The sequence below is a fragment of the Neophocaena asiaeorientalis genome, unplaced genomic scaffold (assembly GCF_003031525.2).
Source record: "Neophocaena asiaeorientalis asiaeorientalis breed wild unplaced genomic scaffold, Neophocaena_asiaeorientalis_V1.1 scaffold236, whole genome shotgun sequence".
In the NCBI taxonomy this organism is placed as follows: Eukaryota; Metazoa; Chordata; class Mammalia; order Artiodactyla; family Phocoenidae; genus Neophocaena; species Neophocaena asiaeorientalis.
Window position 1 is genome coordinate 715,086 of NW_020173418.1, and position 21,325 is coordinate 736,410.

General features: G+C 40.2%; 1 protein-coding gene across 6 annotated transcripts in view; it reads right to left on the reverse strand.

Annotated features, from left to right (window-relative positions):
* The window catches only part of HERC2 (HECT and RLD domain containing E3 ubiquitin protein ligase 2), a 228,790-nt gene that overhangs the window by 91,779 nt on the left and 115,686 nt on the right, over positions 1–21,325 (reverse strand). For all 6 annotated transcript variants that reach the window (XM_024747286.1, XM_024747281.1, XM_024747285.1 and 3 more), the window contains 13 exons: positions 21,010–21,148; positions 19,459–19,602; positions 16,698–16,840; positions 12,846–13,113; positions 12,564–12,700; positions 12,010–12,108; positions 10,337–10,505; positions 10,108–10,233; positions 8,245–8,353; positions 7,989–8,128; positions 1,984–2,174; positions 1,167–1,272; positions 987–1,078 (listed from right to left, as the gene is read on the reverse strand). In XM_024747286.1, coding sequence (XP_024603054.1) covers positions 987–1,078; positions 1,167–1,272; positions 1,984–2,174; positions 7,989–8,128; positions 8,245–8,353; positions 10,108–10,233; positions 10,337–10,505; positions 12,010–12,108; positions 12,564–12,700; positions 12,846–13,113; positions 16,698–16,840; positions 19,459–19,602; positions 21,010–21,148 — 1,863 coding nt within the window. The remainder of the gene's footprint in view (positions 1–986; positions 1,079–1,166; positions 1,273–1,983; positions 2,175–7,988; positions 8,129–8,244; positions 8,354–10,107; positions 10,234–10,336; positions 10,506–12,009; positions 12,109–12,563; positions 12,701–12,845; positions 13,114–16,697; positions 16,841–19,458; positions 19,603–21,009; positions 21,149–21,325) is intronic.

Here is a 21,325-nt window from a genome sequence, read left to right on the forward strand (position 1 = left end):
AATTAGAACACTTCCTAACACCATACACAAAAATAAACTCAAAATGCATTAAAGACCTAAATGTAAGGCTGGATTATTATAAAACTCTTAGAGGAAAACATAGGCAGAACACTCTGTGATATAAATCACAGGAAGATCCTTTTTGACCCACTTCCTAGAGTAATGGAAATAAAAATAAACAAATGGAACCTAATTAAACTCAAAAGTCTTTGCACAGCAAAGGAAACCATAAACAAAACAAAAAAAACAAAACAAAAAAAAACCATAAACAAAACAAACCATAAACAAAAAACAAAACAAAACAAAAAACCATAAACAAAAAAACAAAACAAAACCATAAACAAAACTTTAGCTGGAAAGTATCACTTCCTAACACCATACACAAAAATAAACTCAAAATGGATTAAAGACCTAAATGTAAGGCTGGATTATTATAAAACTCTTAGAGGAAAACATAGGCAGAACACTCTGTGATATAAATCCCAGGAAGATCCTTTTTGACCCACTTCCTAGAGTAATGGAAATAAAAATAAACAAATGGAACCTAATTAAACTCAAAAGTCTTTGCACAGCAAAGGAAACCATAAACAAAACAAAAAGGCAACACTCAGAATGGAAGAAAATATTTGCAAATCATGCAATTGTTAAGGGATTAATCTCCACAATCTACAAACAGCTCATGAAGTTCAGTATCAAAAAAACAAAAAACCCAATCAAAAAATGGGCAGGAGGCCATTTCTCCAAAAGAAGACATACAGATGCTCAACAGGCACATGAAAAGGTGCTCAATATCACTAATTATTAGACAAATGCAAATCAAAAGTACAATGAGGTATCACCTCACACCAGTCAGAATGGCCAACATTAAAAAGTCTACAAATAATAATGCTGGAGAGGGTGTGGAGAAAAGCGAACCCTCCTGCACTGTTGGTGGGAATGTAAATTGGTGCGGCCACTATGGAGAACAGTATGGAGACTCTACTTACCTCTGTGGAGTCATTCAGAAGGGACACTGTGGTGTCAGTGGGGTTAATGTTGATTGTCTTTAATTCAATTAGGTTATTTAGGGAATTTCCACCTAGGAAGAAAAACAGGGTAAAGGAATCAGACAAAGGAGTTTTTATTATATGATAGAAGATATTTTTTGAGTAAAGTAATTCAAGTACCTGACACGACAACCAGGGAAGGCATGTAACTACTGTCAGCAGGATCCACTATCATTTTTAATCTATGAACAAGAACATCTGGGAAAATCTCCAAACGAATCCAATGCTTTAAAAAAAAAAAAAAGCCTTCTTAGTAAAATTCAGCTATATTTTAGCTGGAAAGTATCACTAAAGCTTGACTCTCAATGAGATTTTTTAAATATATAATTTCACATGAGAGACAGAATTTGCCTTTAAGCTGGCAGAAACAAGAGCATTACTTGTTTGTTAGAAGAATGTCTCCCTCTAAGCCCCAGAAATCATGTGTTTATAGACTCCTGACTTAGGGTGGTCCCTTAATACCCATCAAAGAGTAGGTTATAGAAAACACTAGAGTCAAAGTGGAGGGAAAGCACCTTTCTCCAAGTCTAACTTGCATGTCTAGATGAGGCACACCCATATGTAAGTGTGATTAAAACAGCATTCCAAAGATAAACACACATTTGTTAGGATATATTAGAAGAACTTCTAACCAGAAGCAGAATCTGAACTCATATATTTTATGTGGGGGAATAAAACAAAACAAAACAAACCCTATTATACCCTCTATCAGTTATATAAAATCTATTACCTATATTGTTCAAAAATCTCTGACAATGAAAGCTGGATGGCATATTACTCTGGAACTTTAAAGTAATTATGAACTAAAATACAAAATGAGTACTGAGAGATGCCATCACAGTATAACTTAGTAGGTTTCTCAAAGTTCGTGTTGAAGCTCTAAAAGGTTAAGCCATCTAAATGAAGTGTTTCTGGAAGTGTCCCCATGGCACACTACCTTTCCTTGTGAGCCCGAGGACTGCCAGCAGGGCTCACTGCCGTCAATGAGACGGGAAGCCTGGTTCACAGAGGATGACACGTTTAGGCTCTTCACCATCCGTGCCCAGCTGTCCAGCAGCATTCCTGGCTGACTGTTGTGAGAGCGCTTCAGCTGTTTTCCAGAACGGCCACAAAATATTGCAGACTGTCCTATTTAATGGCGGTCAAACAGTGTTAATACTTGTGGGACAGAACCTTCACAACCAAGAAATAGATATTACATAGTGCTGAGCTCCTTACTTCAAGAAAATAGTATGTTTCCAAATTAAAAGGAGCTAATAAATACCTAAAATGGCTGCAAAAAACCTATTCAAGGTATTTAACCCCAATTTATGAGATAAAGTTCATATAATGCTATGATTTATTCCACTTGACTCTCTCAAGTAACAACAGAGTGATACATTTCCAGATAGAACGACACATATAAGCAGCTGGGGGGCAAGTTCAGTAACTGTGCTTACAGAAAACATTCTTATCAAAAAACCTTTCATAAATGCAACAAAAACAAATTTGTGAAGTTTCTACCTCCATTAATGGTAAATCTGGAAATTCATCTAGCTCTCCCATTGAGGACAACTAGAGGCAGACAAAACATTTAAAGATGAATAAATCTTGAAAGTATCAGAGTTAACAAGGTGATACAGAATTATGGGACCAAAATCAGAGAAAGGCTGAGATGAAAGGTGTCAAGATGAGTGCCCCATGGATCAGAGGCTGCTTTTCCCCGGTGTATTTATCAGTTTCTAAGGAGAACCTTAAAGAGGACACATGGCACTTCTGATGGCTTCCTAGGGCGAGGGGGCCAGGAACCGGAGTCCAGAGCTCACCAGGAAAGAAAGGGATGGCCACAGAAAAACTCACACTTTGGGCTGGGATCCCAAAAGAAAGAACCCCTAGAGGAAGGGTGAACTCTACAGGGTGACTGTTTGTGTTCAGATTGCAGCTCTGCATGAAATCACCTCAATCAATGAAACTGGACTGAAGTGAGCTCACATAGTTACTTACCCCAATTACCTAGAAGAACAACCCTATCCCCCCAATCCCTGGAGAAAGATAATATCTTAGGCCTCAAACTGACTCAAAAAATACTTTTTTAAACATAATGTCCAGTACATGATGGAATGTGAGACAAGAAAACATGACTAAAAGCTATGAGAATGACAGACAATAGAAAGAGACCCAAAGAGGCTCCAGATATTAGAGTTATAAGATACAAATTGTATAATAACTATACTTACTATGTTTGAAAAGACACTGAATATCTCAGCAGAGAATTGGAAACTATTTTTAAAAAAAGAAAGAAAAACTAGAACTGTTAAATACAGTAATTAAAATTTTAAATTCAATGAATAGGTTTACCAGCAGACTAGACTCAGGTGAAAACAGAATTAGTAAAAAATATCTAGAATGAAAAACTGAAGAGCAAAAGTTTAGAAAACATAAACGAGAAGGTGAAAGACTTAGAAGACAGAGATAAGAGTAACAAGTGAAAGAGGAGCCCCAAAAAAGAAGGAAAAGAAAATAGGGCATCGATAATACTGGAAGAAATATTGACTGATGGAAAACTTCCCAAGACCAACAAAAGATATCAAGGCACAAATTTTAAAAGCCCTACTCTGAAAGTTGGAAGAGAAGATCTTAAATGTTTTTACTACACACACACAAAAGGGTAATTATGTGAGGTGATGGACGTGTTAACTACCAACCTTACTGTGGTAATCATTTTGCAATATACATGTACCAAATCATCACATTGAACACTTTAAACTTACACAATGTCATATGTCAATTAAAGCTCAAAAAAGCTGGAAAATTAATTAATTATAAGCTCTACTAACTACAAGAAAGATAAATACAAAGAAACACATATGTACACACATGTAAAATTTGTGTAAGATAGAAACAAGAGTACCTCAAAAGCAGGCTAAGGGGAACTACAAAGACTGAAGAGCTTTAATGGAACAGTAACTACACTTGCAGCTGACTTCAGCAGAAAAAATATAAACCAAATTACAATGGAACAGTATTTTTAAAGTGCTAAAAGCCCCAGCAAAAATATTTTTCAAAAATAAAGGAGAAATAAAGACACACAAAAAGAGAATTCATAACCACATAGATGCATTAAAGAAAATATTAAGGGCCATTCTTTAGGCAGGAGAAAGATGATGATGGATGAAAAGTGAAACACACAAAAAGGAATAGAAAAAAACTACAATATTAAGTATGTGAAAAAAATCTTGACAAATATTACAGAAAATGACAATAATATGCCTTGTATTGTTTAAAATTTACATGTGTAAAGTTTTAAAACACAATAATAAAAACATGGTAATTTAAATCAGAATGAGGGTTAATGAAGTTAAAGGGATCTCAGGTCCTTGCATTGCTTAGGAGGAGGGTAAAAGTACTAAATAATATTAGATTTTATAAGTCAAAAAAGGATGTCACTATATCTTGAGTAACTACTAATACCAAAAATGCATATAACATACACTACTCATATAGTATATGAATACACACTAAACGTGTAACTTCTAAGCCAAGTGTGTGTGTTGGGGAGGCGGTGGTTGGCTAACTAATAAAGAACGTATCAGTCCAAAGGAAGATGGAATAGAGAAAAAATGGAACAGAAAACAGGCAGAACAACAACAACAAAAAACACTAAGAAGTTGATCAATTAAAAAAATATATTTCAGTAACTGCCTTAACTGTAAATAAATACCTAAAAGATCCAAATAAGAGACAAAGATCATCACACTGGAATTTTTTAAAAAAACAGAACTATCTACAACCTCCACTAATCACAAGATTACTGAAATATTGAGGGTAAAAGGCTAGAAAAAGATACACTAAGCAAACACTAACTTCACCATAAAACTGCAGGAGACATTCTTTCAGGCATGCATAAAACATGTGTAAAATCCCATTATATGCTGAGTCTTATGATCATACAGAAGTTTCCCCCAAAATGTCAAAGATCAGGCAGGATACACAATCTGAATGCAATGCAGAAACCAATAAATAGATAGAGGTAGAAAATGCTGACATGTTTGAAAATTTAAATATCAATGAATATAAGAAAATAATTCCAATTCAATTTTAAAAATACTTTTAAATGAATGATGATGAGATATTACTACATATCAGCATTACAGGATACAGCTAAAGCCATGCTTAAAGATAAACTTAAAATTTTAAGTTCATATATTAGAAACTATGAATGTGAGAAATTAATGAACTAAGCATTTGGGGCGGGGGTGGGGTGCAGAATCAACGTAAACCTAAATTCCATAGGAAAAAGAAATGAAAAAAATATGAGAGACAGCAATTCAAAGCCAAAAGTTGGTTCTTTGAAAAAACTAATAAAATTGATAAACCCATGGCAGGCTGATCAAAAACAAAGTGTTCAAAGTTAGCCTTGAAAAGGAGATTGCTCTGCAGATTCTACAGATCTCCTTCATAAAGATAAGAGAATATTACAAATTAGGACTAGAAAGGAACTTCCTCAACATGATAAAGGCTATTTATGAAAAACCCACAGCTAACATTATATTCAGTGCTTAAAGACTGAAAGCTTCCCCACTAAGTCCAAGAATAAGACAAGGATGCCTACCCTTGCCACTTCTCTTCAATGTAGTACTGGAAGATCTAGCTGAAGCAATAAGACAGGAAAAAGAAATATAAGGTATCCAAATTGGAAAGGAAGAAGTAAAACTATCCCAGTTCACAGACAACATGCTCTTAAACACAGACAACATGATCTTACATGCAGAAAACCCTAAAGACGCCACCAAAAAACCCCATCAGAGCTAATAAATAAATTCAGCAAAGTTGCTGGAAATAAATTCAACACACAAAGTGTGTTGAAAATATGCACTGTAGGTGTGTAGTGTATATTTCTATACACTAGCAACAGATATTCCAAGAAGGAAATTTTAAAAAATAATTTAATTTAATATAGCATGAAAAATAAACCCTTAGGAATAAATTTAACCAAGAACCCATAAGACATATACACTAATCACAAAACACTGCTGAACGAAATTAAAGAAGACCTAAGTAAATGGAAAGACAACTGACAATTCTGTCCAAAGTGATACACAGAGTCAATGCAATTCCTATCAAAATATTGTTTTTTGCAGATGCAGAAAACTCCATCCCAAAATTCATATTGACTTCCAAGGGACACCAAATAGTCAAAACAATCTTGAAAAAGAACAAAGTTGGAGGACTCACATTTCCCAATTTCAAAACTTACTACAAAAGCTATCATAATCACTGTGTATGGTGTGGTACTGATGTAAGGATAGGCAAATAGACCAATGGAATAGAATCGAGAGCCCAGAAAAAAAACTCTCACATCTATGGTCAACTGATTTTCAAAAAGGGTGCCAAGACCATTCAGTGGTGAAAGGACAGTCTTTTCAACAAATAGTGTTGGGAAAATTGGATACACGTGTAAAAGAATGAAATTATACATTATACCATGCATAGAAATTAACTCAAAGTGGTTCAAAGACCTAAAGTTAAAACTATAAACCTCTTATAAACATAGGGGCTGACCTTCACAACTTTGGATTTAAGCAATGATTTCTTAAGTTGACCCAGAAGTAAGTATGACACCAAATGCACAGGCAACAAAAGAAACAATAAATTAAATTTCATTAAAATTTAAAACTGCATCACAGAATCCTATCAAGAGAGTGAAAAAAACACCCACAGAATAGGATATTTGCAAATCACATATCTGATTTAATGTCCACAATATATAAGGAACTCCTACAACTCAATATCAAAAGTTTTAAAATTGAATTGACATGCCCTCCCCCAAAAGATATACAAATGGCAAAAAGCACATGATAAGTGGCTCAATGTCATTTGTCATTAGGGAAACTCAAATCAAAATCACAAGATACTATTTTGCACCCATTATGATGGCTATAATTTTAAAAAAAGAAGAAGAAAATAACAAATGTTGGTAAGGATGTGGAAAAACTGAAACAGCAAAAACATTGCTGATAGAAATGTAAGATGGTGCAGCCAGTATGGAAAACATTTTGGTGGTTCTTCAAAAAGTTAAAAGAACTACCTAATGACCCTGCAATTCTACTCCTAGTTTTGAAAACTGGGACTCAAACAGATTTGTACATCAATGTTCACAGCAACGTTATTCACAATAGCTGAAAGGTACAAGTAACCCAAATGTCCATTAAGAGAGAACTGGATAAGCAAAATGTGGTAGATACATACAATGGACTATCACTCAGCCATGAAATGAAGTTCTGACACATGCTACAACATGGATGAACCTTGGAAACCTAATGCAAGGTGAAAGAAGTCAGGCACACAAAAACACAAATTTTGTGTGGTTCCACTTATGCATGAGGTACCTAGAGTTGTCAAATTCATAGAGATGAAAAATGGATTAGAGGTTGCCAGGGGTTGGGGGAGGGAAGAATGGGGATTATTGCTTACTGGGTACACTCTGATTTTGGAATGGTGAAGAAGTCTCAGAAATAGATAGTGGTGACAGTGTGCAATATTCCCTTAATCGTACACTTAAGAGTGATTAAAATGGCAAATTTTATGTTGTATACATTCTACCATAATAAAAGAAGATATACTAAAAGATATACAAATAAAAAGACTCACTCTCCATCTCTCCAATTCCACATCCCATCCAACGAAACATTTACTAGTTTCTTGAGATTCTTTTACTGTTCTTTATGGAAATACAAGCAAACAATCCCTGTTATTCTAGTTCCAGTGACCACTCATTGCTTGAAGAAAAAACAGCAATTCATCAAGTGGGTAGGACCATCTTCCCTGTTTTGCTGTGCACACAGTACAGTGCTCACCATATAAATATGAACTTTAAAGAGCTAAGTTAAGTACACTTCTTTCCACAGTAATTATCTCATTAATAATAGTTTGATGAAAGAGAACATAACCAGTCTACTATACCTGGTTCATTTATTCTGCCAAATGTATGCCTGGTGTTGTGTTTTCTGGTTTTGAAACAAGTTTCACAAAAATCGAAGTCATCACAGTTTCTGCATTTGAATCTAGATCCATTGATGGGAAACATCTGACAGCCATCACACCTGTTTTTAAAATAGCCATTGAGTTGAAAAGAAAAAGCTGAGGTCATTTATTAATTTAATTCCAAAGAAAACCATCCTTCCCAAACAAATCTAGCAATATAAAAATAAAAACTCACGTAACGCCAGGATGAATACTAGGTACCAACTCCATTTCTGATAACAGCCCAGTCCAGTGAGACTGCTGAGGAAAGTCGACAATAACATCTTTTCCATTGGCACTGAAAGCTAGGACAGAACAGAAATTGTCTGGAACATCTTTGTCACCAATAAAAACCTAAAATTAAAATTAAATCTATAGGGCTTCCCTGGTGGCGCAGTGGTTCAGAGTCTGCCTGCCGATGCAGGGGACACGGGTGTGTGCCCCGGTCCAGGAAGATCCCACGTGCCGCGGAGCGGCTGGGCCCGTGAGCCATGGCTGCTGAGCCTGCACGTCCGGAGCCTGTGCTCCACAACGGGAGAGGCCACAACAGTGAGAGGCCCGGGTACCACAAAAAATAAATAAATTAATTAAATCTATAATCTAGCTATGGGATATTATATTATAGTTATTTCTGTTTACAAAGAGTACTTCTCTTTTAGAGAGACATATTAAGATACTTATGGATGAACTAACACATGATGTCAATCAGGGATTAGCTTCAAAATAATGGAGGGAGGGGATCATGGATGAACAACTTCGGCCAGGAGTTTGTCAACTGTTGAAGCCAGGTGATGGGTACACAGAAGCTCAGTATACTATATTCTCTACTTTTGTATATGTTTGAAATTTTCCATGATAAGAAGGTTTGTTTAATTACGTGTTTGAAATTTTCCATGATAAGAAGGTTTGTTTAATTACGCCAAGCAAAAACTCCATTCAGTTATCTTAGGGACTAAAAATTACATTAATAACGTTAAGACATCTATTGCCCTTTGGTGAAAGCTACTCCAAACGTTAACTTCTAAACCAAGTTACTATTTAAATTTATCTTTGTTTTGATTTGTAAAACTTTGAAGAATCTCTTAAGTAAAGAAAACTGTTAAAGTAAAATGTTAAATAAGCTATTTGTTCTTATGTAACCTAAGAAATACTAACACTCCTGCACCACCATTGCAGCCACTTCTAATCTAAGCTGTTTGACAGTAAGAGTTTTCTCCAAGACTGAAACAAGAAAAAACAAAGAAAAATGGCACTGAAGGAGTTTAAAGATAAAATAAAACCACGCATATACCTGGATCATTTCTCATGCAATTGTTAAAATGGACATAGTATACCTTTTAAAGTATGCCATGTGTTTGATTTGAAATCTCAAGAATATCACATTAAATATAAGCTGAGGAGAATTTTGTGTTTCCAGTTGCTAACTCCTATCATTTGCACACATCCATTTAAATTTAGTCCTAAATTCTTACACAGCATTAAGAAAAGAGAGAAAAAACACTGAGGAAGCTAGCTATTTGGCAGAAGGATTGACAGAACAAGTTTATAGAACCCCAACATGAGACAAGGCCACCCTGAGACTGTAACAGATTGAGATAAAACCAGAACCACTCTTTAACATATCTGGTCACATTCAATCTAATCCAAACCACAAATCCATCCTGGCTGCTCTGCTTCCTTGCTCATCATAACCTCACTGTGAGTCCACTGTTCTTCCTCCTAAATAATCTTCACTAAGATTCTTAGAATTACCCCATTCCTTGAACCCCTCCCCAAATACACAATGCAAACCCCATTAGTCTTTGTTACACCCACTTATGGAGACACCCCATTTTCCAGGGTATGCATCCTCCCAAGTTGCAGTGAGTTAATACATCTGACTCTGTCCAACAACAGGTGTACTCCTGGTCTACAGAGCACTGAAAAGCAAAACAACACTATTTATGTTTCACAAGGCTTGCCTTCCACTTGTTTTTCTTGCCCTTGAATGAATAAATTAAAAGTTACATTAGTAGATGAAAACCTGGCACTTGGAGTTTTCTTGCCTGGGGAACATTACCTTTCACAACCCCCGCACTCTGATGAGTCACAGATCCCCACTTGTACTTCGGTGTGGTAACTGAGGCTTTGACGCGAACTTTATCACCAATCTTGATGTGAGAAGGGGAGCTTGGTGGAGGATAGCCTAGAGATTCCAATTAAAAAAATGAACTATAATTAGCATTCACTTCTGGGAACTCTGAATCTAACTAAGAAAGACAAAAGAACTTAATAAAGAATGTTCTCACCTATAAGTTCCACATGAATATACCTAACCCAGTAGGTGCCTCCTTTCTGCTGCCAGTCACACTGCACATTGAGGTCATGTAATCCATCTCTATCCAACTTGATAACTTTGCCCACATCTCCTTCACACACTTCTTCATATGTTCGACAGCATCTAACCATCATTCCCACCTAAAATTAAGTTAAAAATCCAGTCCAGTATATAGGTGAAATGATCAATTGTAAGTAGTATTACTCTAGTCCTAAGAAAAATTTCCTCTACCCCGCAGCATGCTCTCAAAATCATTTTACACTAAAAGGAACCAGGGCTCTTTAGAAAACTGCCTGGTTCGATGTCTGGGGCAGGAAATATACAAGATGAATTTGGACCAACTTGTGCCATCAAGCAAGGGAGCTATCAAAGATTAACAGGGTCCCTCAAAAGAACAACCTGACCAAAAGGAAAATGGCTGAAACACATCAAATCCATAACAGCCAATAAATTCATCATAATGATAATAAGCAAAATAAAGGTTCCTGGTCATCTTTTTAAGTACCAGGGCACCAATTCACCACTCTGAAAATTGATAACACAAGCAAACAAACAAAAAACAACCATTTATTCTGCCTTTTCTGTGTATACAAACTATATTATAGTTTATCAACCAGAGTTGATAAGAAAGTTTTCTTCAACGAACAGAACTCCAGCTAATAAATTTGGAAGGGATGACGAACTTAGAAAATCACTATTGTGGGACCCTTCTTGATGGGTCTAGATAATGACATCAATGGCTACTGAAGCACCAAGATGGACAATTAATAGAGAATGGATGGCGTAGACAACAAGTGATGCTGCACGTTGGTCCATACGATACATTCTTTCCTAAGATGCAGCCCGAGTCCACTCACCCTCCAACCCTCACTTTGACTTTACAGGAGATGCAGAGGAGAGGGAGGAAGATGAGGGCCAACGTGATTTTAGCCACAAATAAATGGCATGAAAAGGGAAAAAAGAGGGAGAAACTGCTCCAGGGTAAAAAGACACATCACCCAAATGTAAGATGCGTGATCTTATTCGTATCCAACTCTTTCAAAATGACTATAACAAGCCATTTTCGGGAAAATCTGAGCAAGCATTAGATATAAAATGATAGTAAGGAATTACTGTTTATTCTGTTAGGCAATGCAAGGTAACAGTAATGTCGTTATGTTAAAAATAAAATCCTCTATCTATTAGGGATACATACTGTTGACATATTTATAGGAGAAATGAGATGATTTTGGGGATTTTCCCAGAAGTATACTAACTAGAACAAAAGGATTAAAACAGGAAAAGAAAGGATTTAAGGTTAAAAAGGACTACATGAAGAGCATAACTAAATGTTTAAAATTAGATGGCAATGAGAATAATATTTTTTTTAAAAGAAAGCAAAAACAGATTGTAAAAGTGTCCAAAACGCAGGTAATCGAGAAGCACAGGGCTGTGTGCCACATCACTGTGGACAAGCCACCTCTTGCTCTCTGCCTCTGGTCCCCCCCCCCTTCCCTTGCTCATCTTCTGCTCCTCCGTCCTCTGCTCCAGCCACAGCGGCCTCCCCTGCTGGGTGCTGCACCCTCCCTCTCCAACTTTCTGAGATGCTCAGACATTTGCTGAATGAAAACCTAAACAAAGTTCCAGCCTAAGACAATTACTCACCTGAATATTCTCTCTCACATACACAGCATAATCATCATTACTCAAGAAATCAGCTCGCTTTTTGTACGTCTGGCTCTCTGTTACAACAGCACCAGTAGACTACAAAAGATAAATACAATTTTTTAAATGGTGAACCGATAAACCTACTTAAAAAGAAAGTCGTTTGTGAAATCGATAATATTTTAAAAAGTATAAAATATTATTCTATGTTTTCACTATGAAATCCTTCATTTAAAAGAGACTAATAGCAACAGGATTGTAAGCAGGATAAATCTCAAAAGCTGAAAGTACAGAAAATTTCTGAGCCATATCCAAATTAATCCCATAAAACAACTGGTTCAAAAGTCAACGTGTCACATAAATAATGATTTTTTATTAAGAGCTCCTCTAATGGCTACCCGACATCATTAGATGTTGGAACAAGGGTCTGTCTTAAAGCTAAAAGTAGTTAAGAGACAGAAAACCCAGGCAGCACTTCGTAGCTTTGCCTCATGCCCAGCAGTGGTGCAGAGGAATCCAGAGCTCAGGACGGATGGCACGAGGGGAGCACTGACCACAGCATAGGCCGTGGCATCCACATCCTCCACCACCTCCTCGTCTGAACACTCCTCAGACCCCGTGTCTGCATCCGAGAGATCCGTGACCTGCACGTCAGCATGGTCCAGCAGCCACCCAACCAAGGCTTCCACGCCTAGGAGCAAGCACACACAGCATAACCACAGTGAGAACCACAGCGCCTGCCTCCCGAGGGGCCTCTGACATTAGTATTTCAAGGGAAGCCTACAAACAAATGCGTGGGCGCGTTAAGTCCAACACCCACAAGGAAAACCCAGTACCTGGCAAGCCAGCAGCATTCCCAGAGGCGCCAGTGAGTGACTTCAGTGCAAACTCTATGTTCCTTCTAGGAAATCCCATTTCCATGAGCTGAACCACAATAGGCAGAGCAGGACCAGGAGACTGCTTGTGCTTCTTCGCTCTAACTGGGCGAACATGCTGCACAGGGACAGGCGTCGTGGCCTCACTGGAGCTGCAGTCTTCAAACACAGGGCTCAACGGGTGAGTAGACTCCACAGCCAAACACTGACACACAGCCAACGCGGCAGCCTGGGCAAATGGGGTTTGTAAATCAGGGGACTAAGAAGTCTAGGGAAATGGGAAGTACAGACTACTACTATGAACTGCAGTACAAAACTATAGAAAGCCCTGGCTTACACGTGTATTTTTAAATGAATGGATAAAACATGTTTAAAAACAACGAAGACAACTTCCATAGTCGAATGCAGAGGAAAGATTCAATGGTCAAATAACTCCTGCTTCAGTACACACAGAGTCTACCTAGTAAATGAGCTAATTATCAATGTCCACTGAGGAAACTTCACAGCAGCCCTGAACGCTAAGCGAGCGAACACAGATGAGAGGCCTGATGGGGCGGGAGAAAGGGACCCCCACCCCTCCACATGACAGTCAGTGCCCACAGCCTCCTGCTTTCTTCCCTCTGCACGCAGGTCAGAGATGGCACAGGACCCTCTCGTGTGTCACCAAATCAACTCCCAACTATTCAAAGGCAGAAAAGCCACTCTGGGGGTTAAACATGGTATAAAAAAAAATGAGGGAAATAAAGAGTACTGGGTAACAAATTGCAATGCATCAATGAATACATGCATCACGGTGGCCTGCAGCTGGGAACTGCCTGCCTCCAGACAGGGAGCCCTCTCCCTTGTCCAGTTGCAGCTCTCTTTCCCTTCTCTTCAGTTGTTCTCACAGCACTGAGACTTGCTCTTTTTTTTTTTAACTGAACACGTCGGAAGGCATTCGGAAGAAACAGAAGACACCCTTGGGCCTTCCAGTGCTTAGGAAGTGTCAAAAGCCTAGGGTTTTGCTGTGAAGTCCGAATAACTGGGAAGTGACAGGCCTCCTAAAAGCTTACAATTCAGAACCAGATCGAGCTAGGGATTCTGGTTCTGGTAATGGAGAGGGGACTGGACTAAGCCTCTGCCGTGATAATAATTATGAATTCTGGACAAAATATTTTTTACAACTGTTTGAAGGTCCCGGAGAAAAGAGGAACAGGTGCAACCTTGGCCACAGGGAAGCCCACAGGCAGGCTGCTAACAGGGGCACTGTCACTGGACTGCGGCCTGCCAGAGCAAGTAGACGTGAGGGAGAACCACAAAACGCACATGCGGTCTACCCTCAAATCTTCGGCTGACGGCAAAACTAAGCGTGTGTGAGACTCAAGAACCCAGCCAAAAGAAACTGCTGGAAGGCCCAGCGCTAGGAAGACAGTGTGACATCCCAGTCCAACCAAGTTTCAGCACGTTGCTCAAGATGTAAAGGTCTCCACTGAAACCTCAAAGAGATTATAAATCCCACAGAATTAAGAGACCAGGAACCAGGACTAAGGGCAAAACAAAAATAAATCATCACCAAAAAGTCGAGAACCAAGCCTCCTTAGACTGAGGAAAACTACCAGGTACTGAACCATTTACAAAAATAAAATTCCACATTCTCCAGAGGAAGGTGACAGACCCAGAGCCCATACAACACAATATCCAAAACATCCAGAATACAATAAAATTTTTTTAGATATGTAAAGAAGCAGAATCGATAATCAGAAGAAAAACTGCCAATGGTAGCAGACCAACAAGTGGCCTAGGCATTAGAATTAGCAAATAAGAAATTTAACATAACAATCAGGAATATGTTTTAAAATATACAGTAAAAGACAGGTATAAAGGGTGAAGAGATGGGAACTGTCAAGAACGATAAAACTATAAAATATGAACAAAATGGAAATATGAGATCTGAAAATATAAAATAAAGGATTTCTTGGGTGGCTCACAGCAGATTAGACCCAATAAAGCAGCACACCCTGACCTTTAAAACAGTTCAGTACAGTTAACCAAGCCATTTAACCAAGAGACTTAAAAATAACAGAAACTCACTAATAATCTAGCAGACTACAGCAATAATCTTAGAAAAGAACAAAAGAGAGTGGGACAGGAAAAAATATCATAGTCAATAGTATCCAAATTTGGTGGGGGGAAAAAAAACATCAAGTCAGAGATACAAGTAACTTAAGCAAACCCCAAGGAGGATAAGGGGGAAAAACCACCTACACCATAAGCACCCTTAGTCAAATTGCAGAAAACAAAAGAAAAACAGAAAATATTAAATGCAGCCACAGGAAATGAAAGACATTTCATACAGAACAATAAGAATGTCAGCTGAATTTCCATCAGAATCAATGGAGACAAAGCAATGGAAGCTCTCTCTCTGGTACAGCAGCCCTTCCCGGTTCTTAAATGACAACTCTAGGTCTCCTTGTTTCCTCCGAGTCTTATCTTTCCCCATAACACCGGGCACCTCCCAGCATGGCTCTGGGGGTGCATCTGCCCAACATCCTCTTCATTGGTCAGTGTCCTGTTTTTATTTGATAGGTGACTGGCAACACAGCCCTGCAGCAACTTTAACCTGATCTCCCATCTCAAGTTTTCAGACCTAAGGAGTAGCTGGCATTCAGGCCCACTTGGAGAAGGCCCGGCACCCTCCTCTCCTGCCCCTGTGCCCAACGTTTCCTGCCTTCTCCCTTTGCCCCCCACCAGCTTCCTAGCTCACTCTGGATCCTGGCTCCCCAAAGGGTCTTAGTCTCTGAAGATTTCTACTACGGTATTTTCTGCCGGCCAAATTGAGCACTCACGGTTTGGGTTTTTGTGTGCGTTTTTTAAAAAGTATTTATTTTTGGCTGTGCTGGGTCTTCGCTGCTGCACGCGGGATTTCTCTACTTGCAGCAAGTGGGGGCTACTCTCAGTTGCAATACGTGGGCTTCTCATTGCAGTGGCTTCTCCTGTTGCGGAGCATGGGCTCTAAGCACACAGGCTTCAGTAGCTGCAGCACGCGGGCTCAGTAGTTGTGGCTCACAGACTCTAGAGCGCAGGCTCAGTAGTTGTGGTGCCCGGGCTTAGTTGCTCCGCAGCATGTGGGATCTTCCCGGACCAGGGCTTGAACCCGTGTCCCCTGCATTGGCAGGCGAATTCTTAACCAGTGTGCCACCAGGGAAGCCCCCAAGGTTTTAGTTTTTTCTTTGATATTTTGTCCAGAATTTTTGATGTAGTACAAAGCAAGAAGTATTTTTTAAAATATCTAGTCCTCCACGTGGTGGGCCGTGAAAGTTCCCATCATGCTTAGACCTGGTCAGATGTCAGTCTCTTCTATAGGAACATGCCCACAGCCCCACCCCTGAATATGCAGTGCAGTGCACATGCTCCAGAACAGGGTGTTGGTTGAGAGCCTGGCAGCAACAAGGCATGCTCAAGACAGGCTTTGGCGTGAGTGAAACAAATAAGCAAGCACCATATTCCTAGGTCTAATGGGGCTCTTTCAATAATAATATTTCCTGGAAAAAGATCCCTCCATGAATATTTGAACATTAACACCAAATGCTGAATCTAGTTAATTTTTACAAATAATTCACAGAAACTTTAAATAAGATTAAACTTTAACTCATTCATTCTCTAACTAGTATTGTAATATTCTATGACAAACATGGTTAAAACCTAGTCATAAGAATTACTTTGGCATATCATTTAAAATTCAGACTATATCCTTAAGAAAATACACATCTAGGAAAAGAAAGTTGTCCACAATCTAATGCACTGGATTAGAATTGCCAAGGCTACTGACTGTACCTCAAGCTCCTGTTTGTCAAATATGGCCTTCACTGGAGACGGCTGGGTGGCCGAGGCCAGTAACTGCTGCAAGAGGATCATTGGGGGCTGTGGCCCTTCAGGAGACATGTCCCCAAGGTCAGGGGATGAGGCTGCTCCATCATCTGAATTTAAAAACAAAATATGGATGACACTGTATTTCCAACAGCAAACATCTCCTTACTGCAAAAGATAGTGCATTGAGCATGTTAAACCAGGTATGATTTCTACCTCATCAAGCATCAGATAACCAAAATCTTCAAGGCTTTTTCCACTCCCTGCTTTTTGGCCTCGGTCCTTCTTTAGTTCATCTGTCTGTGTCTTTAGAGCCAACCAAAGCTACCTCCCAGATTCCTGCCCTTGGTCCAGTTCTTAACCCTCTCCATCTTGGTGCTCACTCAGTGCTCCAGAAACCCCTTCTATGAACACTCCAAGTCTGTATCTCTAGCCCTGGTTTTTCTGTTAACCCTTGTTCAGACTATAAACTGACACCAATCCCAAATATGACGTGTGGTCAGGGTGATGTCTTTTGTTGTAATCTGAGCAGCTTCGGGTGAGGTGTCCGGCACTTATTGTTTGCCCTGGGACCACTGATAGCCAGGTTTGGTTACAATTTCAACTAATCCTCTAAGACCAGAGATTGTAAATCGTCTTGAAGTGCCAGAGAGTCAACAGTTTAGGCTTACCGACCACAGGGTCCGTCACAACCACTCAACTCTGCCACTGAAGTGTGAAAGCGGCCAGAGATGACATGTAAACAAGCAGGTGCGGCTATGTTCCCATAAAACTTTATAAAACAGGTGGCTGTGGTGGATTTTTTAAGCCCTGTTCTAGACAGCTCCATCTGGAGCCCTTGATCTGCCCCAAGCGTGGGAAGGTAATCCTGATTCACCGCTGCCATAGCTCCACATCGGGGTGACCACAGAACAGCCAATCCAATTCCCTGGGCTCTGCTTCCTGATCTTCTAATACAACTGTGGATTGTCTTCAGGGTCCCTAATGTCTAATACGGAATGAATCTGCACTTCCATTAGATTTACCTCCAGGATGCCCTCTGAAGTCTAGGAAACAAAACGCAACACCCCACACTCCACTGGGCTTTTCTGATTTTTGTCAACAGTCCTCCTCCCTATCCTCCCTATAGCTCAAGCTTGAAACGTCAGCCATCTTTGACTTTTCGCTAGTTTTCCAAAAAGATATCATCTAAAAGACTACACCATCACAGTGTCTACTGATTCCTTCTTTCCATTTTTCATGCCTTCCCCTGGAAGACACCTTATCACCTGACATAATTGCCCCCATATCCATGATCTCCTGTTTCAAATATTCCTATAACTCACTAGCATATATATTTATCTTCCTCAACATCAATCCTTGTCATGACAGGCACTGCCACAGCTTTTCCAGTCAGCCTTACCTCTCATTCTGGTAGTCAGGGCACTCTACCACATGACTTCAGCTGACCTGTCCAGCTTTAGCCCCACAGTCCTCGATAAACCCTGAGCTCCTTACAAAGCTCAGTACCCACATACTTACTGCTTATGCCTGGGCTCCTACAGTTTCCTCCCGCGGGACGGAGACGCCTCAGTAGCCTGCACCCAGGGTCTGCCACACACTTCCGAGGCTGCTCTCCCCAGCCCTCAGCTGCCAGCATCCCCCAGATGCCTGTGAACCTGTGCTCACATGTCTTACAGCACACAGGCCCGTACCTTGGACAGAGCCATCTGCGTCCATTTTCTATCCCCACCCTCACCCCAGAGAGTAAAAAAATCATAAACAAAGACTATCTTGTTCCCCATAATATTTAACACAATGTCTTTCAATAATAGGTAATCAAAAAATATTTCATAGCTTTGGTTTTTTTCTATTCAAAGTCATATGAACTCATTCCAGAAAGTTGAGGTAATACAGAAGAGTACACAGAAAATAAAGTCAGCTGAAATTCTACTGTCACTATTTTGGTAAGCAGATGAATCTATGGCAAATCTACAAACAGATATACATAGCAATGAGCTTTTTTGTTTATCATTTTCAAGTTTCCATGGCATTAACATATATATATATATATATATATATATCATCACTGTGAATGGCGCCATGGTACTCCACTGCATGGGTACCTCACCTAATAATGGGCATTTAGGTGTCTCCAGTTTTCATCACGAAAACAATACCAACAAAAAAGCCATAATGAGCATCTGTAAACATGTATCTCCACACCTTTTCATGTGATAAATCCCCACAGGATGACTTGCTAATCAATGGATATACAGATACAGATATGTGTGTGTATGCATTTTGAAGTCTAAGATTTCCTCAAATGCCCATTAAATGGTTGTACCAACTTAAATTCTCACTAGCAAAGTGTTAGAGCAGTGCCACTTTACGTGCATACGAACCACCTTAGGGCCTTGTAAAAAATGCAGATCCTGATTTCTTAGCTCTGGGGTGCGGCCTGAGAGTCCACATTTCTACATGTTCCTATGTGCCATCAATGCTACTGGTCCTTGGGCCGCACTTTAAATAGTGAGGCAGCAGAGCACTGTTCTCCCTCCCTCCCCACCAAATCCCCTCAGGCTCTATCACTTTTCATCAGTTACTAGCCAGGTTGCACATCTTCCTTGTACGTGTAGAAGCCATCTGTACCTCCCCTTTTATGCACTGCCTGTTCATGTTCCTTGCGTGTTTCCTATTGGAGTATCTGCCTTTCTGACAGATTCAAAAGGGCTCCTTAAAAAGATACCTGTATGAGTAGCTGCAGCCTCCTGAACAGCTGGCTGAGACAAGATCTGCCTGAGCTGGTCCTGGTGGGAAAGCAGAGCACGGCCCGCCTTCAGAATGTACAGCTTTAGCTGCTGGCACCTCAGCAGGTCCAAGTCTACTTGTCCTGTGGGGAAAAAAAAAGGACTCAGCAGGAATGGAACATGCTGCTTGGGCTCTCCCCCTCAGCAGTTGTACAGCCTGAGGAAGGCACTGCCCTGACAATGTCAAAGCCTGTCCATAACGTAGGACTTGCCTTTCCCAGTACTGTGGGTAAGCATCCTCTACCTCCCTCATGTCTTCCCCCTTTCCCGCTCCCCATGCATTACCTCGGGATGGGGCGAGTATTAGACGGTTTAACACAATTAGAACCACGTTAGCTATTGCTGGTATTATCAAATATTTCCCAAACTGCTGAAATTTCAACCAGATACCTACATCACAAATAAAATACTTTCACCTTGTCTTCCCAAGACGCCTATGAGACACTTTTGTCAGATACTCACAGCATACAGTTCTCTAACTCATCAAAACCATCGCACCCTACAGAATCTTATCTAAACAAATGACTGCAGTAATGTCCACGGGCGGACTGAGGAACAGACTAGGGAAGCCACCACAAGGATGGTAGGCAGACCACAAGGAGAGCTAGACTACAGTCACAGCAGCAGCGCTCCAAAGCAGGACATGCTTTGGAGGCCATGGAAGGCAGCATGGGGACGTGGGAATGTGGGATGGGAGGACACAGGAAGAGCCAGAGGTGCCACTGGGGCACCAAGCTCGAATACCTGGCAGACAGGTTTATTCACTGTGACAGGAAACACTGGCTAAGGGACAAAGTTACTTGAATTGTTGACATGCTGTGGTTTACATGCACCTGGCCCTCTAGCCAGAGATGTGAACTGGAGATCCAGAGTTAAAGGTGTTTACCATCATAAACGCTGCAGCAGCAATTACAGGAATGGGGAAAAATGGGTGAGAAAACTCAAGAAGAGTGGGCAGAAAGATCAAGAAGTTATGGATGAAACCACAAGGATTTCCAAGGTGCAAACAACAGTCAGGGAGAAGAACTCTCAAATAATACGTGAGGGGCAATGTAAGGAAAGTCCAGTGAGCAGTGGAAGAGGAATAGTTCCAGCACGAGTGGCCTTGGTCTTCGACGGGTGGCCAGCATCCAGACACCAAGCGAGGCAGGTCCAAACACACAGGCCCTGCTAGGTACGGTTGCAAAGAGGCCAGGGGGTAAATGGAGAGGGGGAAAGAACACAGATTCCTCTTCAAAAAGTGTGCACAGAATAACGCTGGCACCAGGAGGTAGAGAGGCCTGGGGTTCTTCAGGTGCCACCCCCGCCATGGCTTCATTCTTTGCATCACACACTCTCATCTACACACCCACCGTCACTCAACCAGTGGCCATCCATCTGAACCCAAAGACTTCAGCAGTGACAGAACTTGCTCTGACAAAACAACAAACACTGTCCAAACAACACTAGTTAAGACTGTAGCTGTTTCATCATGAAGGGCATGTACTGACCTGCAAAACCCTGTTTAGGTGACTTCTTTATTTTGTGTTTTTCCAATCTGCTTCCAGCAAGGTTCACCAGCTGAGCCCAGACCGAGAGCATGGGCTCTGTGAAGGGCAAGTTGGTGACGCTGAACGCCGCAGCAGGGAGCTGGAGAGGGAGTACAGAAATCTTCAAAGTGTGTCCAACGAGAAGGACAAATGAACGTTCCGAAAGTTATCATAACTATGAGTCTTAATTCTGAAGTAACACACATGTTCATAAGTCTTTCTAGATCTGAAAATAATTTTTAAAAGACAACCCCAAAGGCAAGATAAAGGCTTACAT